The sequence below is a fragment of the Amphibalanus amphitrite genome, unplaced genomic scaffold (genome assembly GCF_019059575.1).
Source record: "Amphibalanus amphitrite isolate SeventyFive unplaced genomic scaffold, NRLGWU_Aamphi_draft 000177F_arrow, whole genome shotgun sequence".
Classification (NCBI taxonomy): domain Eukaryota; kingdom Metazoa; phylum Arthropoda; class Thecostraca; order Balanomorpha; family Balanidae; genus Amphibalanus; species Amphibalanus amphitrite.
The window spans coordinates 386,505-396,578 of record NW_024881672.1 but is presented as its reverse complement, the minus strand read 5'-3'; the positions used below and the strand labels follow the sequence as shown (position 1 = coordinate 396,578).

General features: G+C 50.2%; 1 protein-coding gene across 1 annotated transcript in view; it reads left to right on the top strand.

Moving 5' to 3' along the window:
* Positions 1–677: 677 nt before the first annotated feature.
* LOC122383927 (phosphatidylinositol 4-kinase alpha-like) overlaps positions 678–10,074 on the top strand; it is a 31,596-nt gene continuing 22,199 nt past the window's right edge. Inside the window, exons 1-12 of the mRNA XM_043370810.1 lie at positions 678–779; positions 3,015–3,228; positions 3,494–3,673; positions 3,951–4,224; positions 4,610–4,769; positions 4,910–5,087; positions 5,744–5,953; positions 6,288–6,388; positions 6,698–6,854; positions 7,157–7,349; positions 7,698–7,896; positions 8,205–8,314. Of these exons, the coding sequence (XP_043226745.1) occupies positions 681–779; positions 3,015–3,228; positions 3,494–3,673; positions 3,951–4,224; positions 4,610–4,769; positions 4,910–5,087; positions 5,744–5,953; positions 6,288–6,388; positions 6,698–6,854; positions 7,157–7,349; positions 7,698–7,896; positions 8,205–8,314 (2,075 nt within the window). The 5' untranslated portion in view covers positions 678–680. The remainder of the gene's footprint in view (positions 780–3,014; positions 3,229–3,493; positions 3,674–3,950; positions 4,225–4,609; positions 4,770–4,909; positions 5,088–5,743; positions 5,954–6,287; positions 6,389–6,697; positions 6,855–7,156; positions 7,350–7,697; positions 7,897–8,204; positions 8,315–10,074) is intronic.

Here is a 10,074-nt window from a genome sequence, read left to right as displayed (position 1 = left end):
GCAGCAAAATATGTTTGAAACATAATTTTACATATCTTAAAATAAAGCCAAAAGAGCATATTTTTTTCATGGTATTGTGCATTTTTCGATATAACAACTAGATCTCGCTGTGCATGTCAATATATAAAAAGTGGTTCAACTGGCCCCGCTCTCCCCTAATAAAGGCTCATTTTGTTATTTTACCATTCTGGTTACTTTTTCTTACAAGAGTACAGAGCAGAAATGTAACACACATGAACGGATAGCAGGCACTGCTGGGTGGTCCGTCTTACCCCACGTTTTTTCTTGTCTGAGTTTTTGACATGTCCCTCTTTAAGAGCATCCACCACCTAGATGTCTTTAAGTTGAAATTAAGTCTTTACACATATTAACAGAGGAAGGATTGAGCATTCCAAAGACTATAAATAATATGAATTACGAGAGCAGTGTAGCAAGATATGCGGCCTCAAACCTTAGCTGGTCCGTCTTACCCCACCTTCCCCTACCAGAGGTTGAAAAGTTAATGATGGAATCAAGTCATTTGTTGTTTTCGTTTCTGCAACAATAAACGACTGGTAAGTTGCCGAAAAACTACCTTAAATTAAGATGTCTAGTCATAATAGCTTGAAGTTATGCATCATGATTTACTCTCAGCAGATGCCCATGTATTGTTTTTGCAGGATATAGCCATTGTGTGCAACATGTCAGGCACAATGGAAGGGGAGAGAAACTTCTTTGCCAAAGCAACCCAGCATCTGGCGCGTGCACTGGCTGCTCAGAAGGACGCCAAAATTGAGAAGGTAAGCCTCATAATTTTTGATACCTAATACATATATTTAATTGTTAGGATTTTTCCTGTCAGGTGACGACTTTCATGATAGTTAACCCGCGCCCCGCTGGGCTATTCAGCCATACGCGCCCTGCTGGGGGGGGGGGGGGGGGCAGATTCTGCCCCCCCTGTCTAACTTCCGAACCGATGGTCGTAGAAAGACGGGGAAAACGGCAATCGAAAGCTCTGAACAAGGTGGATCTTAAGAGCCCAAATTTTTTTGCCTAAGTAGGTCAGAGGTCAGGTCAAGGTCAGGTCAAGGGTACAAAATGCAAGTTTCTACAGTATCGGCCTTGCACCGTAGTTGCCGAAGAATGGACCGAGACTGATTGCCCAAAACGTGTTCTTAGCCTACCAAGACAATATTCGTTGCATACAATGTCATTCAAAGGTCAAGGTCAAGGTCAGGTCAGGTCATGCCAGGTCACCAAAAACAAAATATAGAAAAGGGCATGTGCGACACATGTTTTATGGGTCATTTTACTCATAGAATTCAATAGGCACACTCAATAAGTGATATGGACCACCTCTGGATGAATTTCAGGTCGAGATCAGGTCAAGGTCAGGTCAAGTGAGGTCAAATTTTGAAGTTGGTTGTTAAGGCCTAAAAAGGTGTCTATCTGATGCAGTTTTTCACGGCGAATCGAATGGTGCTATTTTTGTTTCCGTACAAGGTCTAGAACTTCCAAAAAAATCATTTTTCAAAATTTTTGTGTGTCGTGACGTCATAAAATTTTGAATAACTCCCACATTTTTGAACCGATTCTTCTAAAAATTGGTATGTAGGTGCACATAGACCACTTCTCTGACATATATTCCGGTTTTTTCGATACACTCAAAATTTTGGATTTTATAATTATTTTTCCAAAAAAGTCAGTTTTTTGAAAAGATTTTGGCCAAAATCCAAAATTTTCAAAAACCGAGATAGCCATTTGATAGACAAAGTAGAATCACGTATAACCTTTTTTGTTACGTCTTGATTCCTTTAAAAATGAAGATGTTAGCGGCGTTTGAAATTTTGCCGTTTTTTAGGCGAAAATGGCGAACATGACGTCACTAAAACGTCAATTTCTCAAAAATTTTCCGACGGATTTCGCTCAAATTTTCAGGAAACGTGTCAAATTGATGTGTGATAAGGTACTGAAAGTTTGACGTCGCTGGCGTAACGCGTTTCGAAGTTATTGGCGAAAAACGGGAGGGGGGCAGATTCTGCCCCCCCCCCCCAGCGGGGCGCGGGTTAAGCACCATTAATGGTCATTGGTTGGCTATATTATTATGTATTTGATGTATTTATTATTAGACTACCCTTTCCCCTCCCAGGTGTCACCTAGGACCACCTCTTATTCAGTTCGTCTTTCTTAGGTGCTGCCACGCCACTGGCCTCCGCCCACTATCCCACACAGGTGCATCCGCTGATTAGCCTGCTGCCTGAGGACTGATGTATCCTCGACCGCCCTCCGGCCGTCCCCCCCCCCCTTCCCCCCAGGTCCAGCCGCTGACCAGACTGCTGCTGGTGGTGCCCCTGACCTCTTACAATCCCCCCCCCCCCAGGTCCAGCCACTGATCAGCCTGCTGCCGGTGGTGGCCCTGACCTATGACCTCCCCCCCCTACACCTCAGGTGCAGCCGCTGATCAGCCTGCTGCCGGTGGTGCCCCTGACCTATGACCCCACCCCGTCAGGTCCAACCACTGATCAGCCTGCTGCCGGTGGTGCCCCTGACCTCCCCCCCCCCCCTCCCCACCTCAGGTCCAGCCACTGATCAGCCTGCTGCCGGTGGTGGCCCCTGACCTCCCCCCCCCCCCTCCCCACCTCAGGTCCAGCCACTGATCAGCCTGCTGCCGGTGGTGGCCCCTGACCTCCCCCCCCCTCCCCACCCCAGGTCCAGCCACTGATCAGCCTGCTGCCGGTGGTGGCCCTGACCTCCCCCCCTCCCCACCTCAGGTCCAGCCACTGATCAGCCTGCTGCCGGTGGTGGCCCTGACCTATGACCTCCCCCCCACCCCGTCAGGTCCAACCACTGATCAGCCTGCTGCCGGTGGTGCCCCTGACCTCCCCCCCTCCCCACCTCAGGTCCAGCCACTGATCAGCCTGCTGCCGGTGGTGGCCCTGACCTATGACCTCCCCCCCACCCCGTCAGGTCCAACCACTGATCAGCCTGCTGCCGGTGGTGGCCCTGACCTCCCCCCCCCCCCCCACACACCTCAGGTCCAGCCGCTGATCAGCCTGCTGCCGGTGGTGCCGGCCGAGGGACCGTTCTCGGTGAACCGCCGCGGCCAGGAGGCCGTCTGGGCTCTGGCCGTGTTCCTGCTCGAGTCGGGACTGCAGCACCTCGATGCGATCTTACCACGGCTGCTGCGGCTGCTCGCCGCCCTGCCCAGGGCCGCGCACTTCGAGGACTTCCGCGTCAACCTGTCTGATCGTAAGTGCTCAGGCTAGTTGTTGACTGACTCTCCTAGTTCAACTTGCAAGTTGCAGTAAATATTGAAAACTACGAATGCTACTTCTCCATGAGCATACCTACTTGTTTTAATTTTATGAGAAAATGTTAAGTGAAGGGTGACGTAATGTTCCTTGCTCAGTGTAAATGCTACGCAATTTTGCGATATTTCTTTTATCGAGACTGACTGAACGTGTCGTCTGCTAAGTGCTACTGCTCACCGCACCCCTCCCCAACCCTTCCATAGGGGTGCCTTCTAGCGAGCGTTTCGCCTTCTGCCTGGGTACCATGCTCTCAGACGTGGCGGCGCGCCGGCCCGACAAACGTCAGGCCATCCTGAGCGCCCAGGTGCGCGTCTTTGCCGACCTGGTGGCCGCCGTCCGGGCACACAAGGAGAGCACCGACAATGGCAGCATGGCCTCAAAAGGTGGGAAACGAGTTGCAGGTGGCTGTGTGTGTTTGTTGGTTGGTGGGAATGGGTAGAGACGAGTGCGAGTTTGAAGTGTAATCGGGTAAATAGTTAAAAGTTGTTTCTAAGGAATGAACCTTTTTATTGATGTTTGCACTGGAATTAAGTTCGTAAAACGTATAAGTTGTAACTAACGCATACCGTGTAAGGAATATTGCTGTCTTTGAGCCTGCTCTCTGTTCCAGTATTCATGCCTGTTTGATTACCGATAGTCAGATATTTCTTTCGATTCCAGTCCAGCTGTGCGTCACCACCGTTCCGCTGCTGATCGGTCTGGCGCGCGCCATGGGACGCTCCTCCGTCCAGGAGCCGCCGCTGTTCCTGCGCATCTTCCCGCGGCCGCTGCCGCCACCGGTGGCCCCGGCGCCGCCGCCTGTCGACAGTCGGCCGGCAAAACGCTCCTTCAGCCACTTTCGGTCCATCATTCCTCGCTCGATGAGCAGTAACTTCCCGTCCGGCACAGACCTGAGTGTGGTGGATGCGTCACGCAACTCCAGACAGGACGTCAGGTGAGGTGCTTCGCTATCTCACAGCCAGCTAGTGGCTGTTGGTGAAGGCTATGCTGGAGAATAAAATATGCCTCCATGTAGTTTGGTGCGACTGAATTTGTTTTGTATTGTTTTTGCACGTCGTGCCTTATAATAATTCAGGCAATGTATTATATAATAACCAGTTTGTTCTTTTCTAGGTCTGCTCGTTATTTATTCTGAACCGGGGAACTTGCAAAGTTACATTCATTTTTCGATTCATTCATTCATTCATTCATTCATTCATCCATCCATTTTCATTCATTCATCCATCCATTTTCATTCATTCATTTCATTCATTTACATTCATTCATTGTGTCCGTCCGAAGACCGACCGACTGACTGGCTCTACTGTGCGTTTTGTCAGGTGGCGGACGCCTGTGCTGTCCACCCAGCCGTCGGTACCGCTGGACCCGCAGTTCCAGTTCTTCTGCAAGTTCGGCTCCAGCTTCCAGCCCAGCCTACCAGCCGTGGCTGGTCAGCGCGAGTGCAAAAACCCGCTCGTCTTCTCCGTGAAACAGCTGGAGGTAAATCACAATGAAAGAGATTGGGTCATTATGTTCCCTGTGAGTCCAGCGACCACATAGTTAGAACGTCAGCTAGTTTCATGCCATCACAAAATGAACCTGACGTGAACCGCCCGTCTGCATCTGTCGTTCTTCCCCAGGAGCTGTTGAGCCTGGCCAAGTACCTGCTGCTCAAGGACGTGCTGAACTACCTGGACAACCAGGCGACGGACGTGTTCGCTGCCGAGCTGCAGGTCATCTTCCCCTACCAGACGTTCAACGAGATCCTGAACCTGACGATCGCCGCCCTGCTCAGGGAGCTGCTGCAGCATCAGACCGGTGAGCGCAATTGAGAGATTGGGAACCGAAATGGAGTTCATTGCTATGTCCCAAAAGTTGTCGATTTGGGTGGGAAACAACATTCAAATGAAATTCATTTTCCACTCTCACCACCAATTTTTAAGAACAATTTTCCACTCCCAACCAAGAAAACCTAGATTTTTTTTTAACCTATAGAAAGAGCAGTTGTGTGGATGCCCGGTTTAGCATCAAGCATCCTACACCTTAGAATAAAATGCATGCTTTTTGTCGTCTTTCACTCTTTTTGGATCTAATCGAATCAGCAGTTTTTCCTCTCTCCCCTCTTTTTGGTGGGTAATTTTCCCCTCTGACACCCAAGACAAAACTCAATTTTGGGACACTGGTTCATTGTGAGAGCTCTTCTGAAACATCATCATTGGCTACCTACACACAGAAAACAAGGGATGGAACAGTTGGGAAGCTACATAATAATTAGTATTATTCGAGACAGGTAGTGTAAGAAACAACTGGCTAGCAATGCTGATTGCTTCTTGAAAGGCCATTGCGTTTTCTGACCATACCTATATATATATATATATATATATAATGCGATGACGACGAAATACTATATGTTGTGGTTAATCTACCTGTGCTGCCGATCGCCGGTCTCACGTCGCCACATCCCCCACCCACAGACCTGCCGGCACCGTTCACTCGGGACGTACAGGAGTTCATCAAGGGTCTGTTCCTGTCGGGTCAGACAGAGCTGCAGGGCCGCCAGCACGACGCCGAAGAGAGCGCCGACCGACGGCACGCCTACCAGGTCGTCAACAAGTACAAGCTGAATGTGCGCGCCAACGCCGCCTGCGTGGAGCTACTCGTCTGGGCCGTCCAGGATGAGGCTGGTGAGTAGCTGAGAGAGTTTCAGGGTGTGGTTCACCAGATATTGTGTGACGGAGATGAGTGGGAAACGTGGGCCCCTTGGCTCTGGTGGCTTTGTGCGTGACAGGCCGTTTAGCTTTGATGTGCTTGGATATACTCTGGCAATGGCCCGAATCAGTGATCCAAGCGTTTGACGGTCTAACGAGTAACTTCAGTCCTGCTTCAGTCAGAATATGTGCTTGACGCCGGCGTTGTGATTCTCTGTAGTGTGTTAACGTTAAAGATGTGTCACGATATTCCATTTCCTCTCAATTTCAGTAACTCTAAATGATCGGCTCTGACTGATTAATGTTCCAGGTGCCGACAGTCTATGTAACCGTCTGACCGAGAAGCTGACCTCCGGTCACGGCCACCGGATGGTGTTGGCTCACATGCCGCTGCTGCTCGTCTGTCTACAGGTGGGATCCATGAGCCATGGCTAAATTAGTCATTTGTATGTGCTTTCAGTAGCCAATATATTTGTCTTTGAGAGGTGTCCTTGATAATTTGTTCATCGTGTTTGCCTTCTCAGACTGGCTTTAGTTTTCAGTTGACTGATGCAAGTTTAAGTTGAAACTTGAGCTAATTTAAATTTGAGAGCATTTGACGACCTATAATATTATTGTGTTAATTTTATTCGTTCTGATTGCGTATGGCACTGTCTGAAATGTCATCTACTCTCTGCTGAAAAGATCTCCGCCTGACCTCCTCCGCCCCGCCTCCTCCAGGGTCTCGGCGAGCTGGCGCAGCGATTTCCGTCGATCGCCTCCAGCTGTATCCGCTGTCTGCGAGACTTCCTCGTGCTGCCCTCGCCGATCCTGGCGCGACTGCAGCGGCAGCAGAGCGATCTCACCACGCCCGCTGGACAGAATATCACTCTGACAGGTAAGGAAAGGCACAGTCGCGGCAGCTTCAGAGCGACCTGACCGCGCCCGCCGGGTAAAATATCACACTGACAGGTGCGTTTGAGGAACGCCACGCAACTTTTGTACGTGCAGGCGTTGTCAGTTAGACCGAGACGCTTCTTTCCCGATTAAACATTTTTAATTTAACGACTATGTTGTTCCTGCGATTTACGATTTAACGACTATGTGGGAGACTTGTTTCGCTGATTGACTCTCCCGTCCCTCGCGCCGACGCTGAACCCTTTCGTCCTTTCTCCAACTGACCCCTTAGTTTCTTTCCAGTGACGGACACGAGCGGGGTAGCGCCCGGACGCACCAGCCGTGTCACTGACTCGGCCCTGGACCAGCTGCGAGACGCGGCCATTGAGAACCTCTGCGTGGCGCTCAAGGCCGGCCACTCGTACGACGATGTGACCATCAAGGCGTTCGTGGCGTCCGTCTCCAACCGGCTCTTTACGGCCACTCACCGCGCCAAGTGAGGCCGGACTCGGTGTTTGTGTGTGTGTGTGGGAGGGGGGGGGGGGGTAATTTTCAGCTCATAACTGGAGATAGGAAAATGATATTCTGAAATTTACATTGTTTTAGAATGTCATCTTTCTGCGAAGTCAGCGTGACATTGTAAACGAGGCTTGCCTGGACGTTGCCGAAATCAGTGAGCTACTTGGATTGTCTTTGTGTTTTGCCTTGATGCATCATTGTTTTGGAAGAATTCCTCACATAACTGTCATCTTGAGGAGTTGTGGCTGTAAATTTTTACCTAACCATCTATTATTCATAAATGGCCGCGATAATAACCGCGTCGATGATTCTGTTCCGCCGCCAGTGCGCGTACGATCGACTACAACCTGATCACGTACAACATGATCATGGCGCTGGGACACGTGGCCGTGGCTCTGAAGGACACGCCGGACACGTCGTACTCGATCCTGCAGTTCTTCGTGCAGATCTTCTGCCGTCGTCCGAGCGAGGTGGACGTGCTGATCGTGGACCAGATGGGGTGCATGGTGCTGGCGCGTAGTGAGGTGAGGGGTTTAGGTGGGAGAGGAGTTGTTGGGGAGGTGGAACGGTAGGGTCGTACGAGGTGGTTGTGAGGGGATTGATGTTGTCAGACTGTATAAGAGGTCCCATGGTCTATGTTTTGTTGAGATTTGCTGTTTCCTTTACATTTTTTTCTGTTCTTTCGTAAAAGTCACTCAGCTTATAAAGAGCTCCGCGTTCGATCAAAGTTTCCTCTGTAGTCCGGTGCTATCGTGTCGACTAATGGATCTCGTTGTCCCCGACTGTGTAGTGTGTAGGCTCTGAGGCTCTGATCGGCGTCTCTTTTTTCCAGCCGCGAGTCTACGAGGAGGTGATGAAGGTGTTCACCCAGATCACTGTGGAGTCGAGCAACACCGTCTACTCGGACCAGGCTGCCAGTGAGGACCACGGCAAGGACTACAGGTGAGAGAGACGGCTGCCTGAAGTCATCTGCTGCAGATGTAGTGGAAACGTACCCAACAGGTCAGCAGCTGGCGTAATGACAAATGACAATACAAATCCTGGTGAGAGCCTAGCGGGTTACGCAGTCGAGGGTCGTCAGAAAGCATAGTTATCTGCCAATGTGTCAGATATGCAGGCCCACAGCAGGAAATGCCGATATCGACTCTCAACTCTATGAATCAATAAATGAACTGATAACACAGGTCCATCGTCGATAGCATTTGCCGTATCGGCTCCCGTATCAGACATCGGTGTCATGTGTGTCAATATCAGACGTATCAGTGTTGGTGTCAGATACGTCTGTGTCAGGTAGCTATATCCTTGGTCCCGGCATGCCTCCCTGTCCTCGATATGACAAAGCACGAACACCCGCCGTCCTTGACCGACGCGTCGGCTGGATGGGAGTCCAACAGGTGCTGACGGTACAGATTCGCTGCATTTGGACACGTGCACGGAGGTTTCAAATCGAGCTATGCAGTAGCAGCTGTGGCTGGAAACATTTTATAGCGTGACTTAGTACTTTGCAGTAGTTTGAGTGGTAGAATCTGGAAGCCTATTGATCTGGCTCTTAAAAAAAAACATTGTTTTTTTTACAGAATCTGTCCTTCGCGTAGACTGGGATTAGATGATGAGAAATGAGATTAAATCCGTTTTGCGAATTGATCGGGTCAGATTAGCTAGGGTGTTATACAGATAGGTGTTGTTATAGGTGTCACCCGAGAGCAGCTGAGCAGGGCTGAGGCTGACGGTTGAAGTATTTGTTGTTGAAGTTGAAGTTGAGGTTGAAGGTTTTGTGGATGCATGTTTTACTCGAAGAATTATTGATACTGAATGGAGACTTTTCATTGTTTGTTCCAAGCTTTACACCGTCTGATGCCGACGAACTCTGGAAATGTGAGCAAGTGCCCCGGTTTTCTGTTTGTCAACTTATATCAAAGAAGTTATTCAGTTGCATTATAGAAAAGCATGACATGTATTTACACATTAAAACACACTAAAGTCTCTCGTGATAGCTGCAGCGGGCAACCATGTCCATGGCAGCAATATCTCACATTGGCAGCTCAATTCACAAGCATCTTGTAATGCACTTCAATTGTCCTAGACGGGTATTTCGCTCTAGTGGACTGGACATTTCAACGCCTTTCTTAGTATACATTCACTGCTCTTGGTCTTCGGGTCTCCACTAATCTCAACAGCTGCTCCAGTGACTTGCTGTGATTTCATCAGACTACGACAGTTCCCCTTCGCTCTTTACGGTTTCGGGATCACCTTCGCTGCCTACGGTTCTGTCGGCTCACGGCTACCCGCGTCTTCATTTCTCACAAAAAGAAAACTCCTCCAGTCTCATATCTATCTAACTAGCACAGCTCATTACCGAGCAGTTTGACGCTGGTGAGCTGGGCCGGGTCGTACCGACTGCGGAAGTCGACCACGAAGAACAGGGTGACGACGTCGCCGGCCCGGTGCCCGCCGTCCCACATCGTGTTGTGCACCGTGTAGACACGGTTGTCAGTCGTCTCCAGCTGGTCGGACCACATCTCCAGGTTCGCCAGCTCCACGTCAAACTCCAGCGTGGCGTTCCACGTCTGGGTGTCCACTGGGAACGTCAGATTGACGTTCATGCTGTAGCCGAGCTCCCAAGTCTGCACCACGTCCATGGCCTTGCATGCGGATAGAGCGGCGGGACGATCGCCGGAGAGGGCACCCAGGCGAGCCCGAGA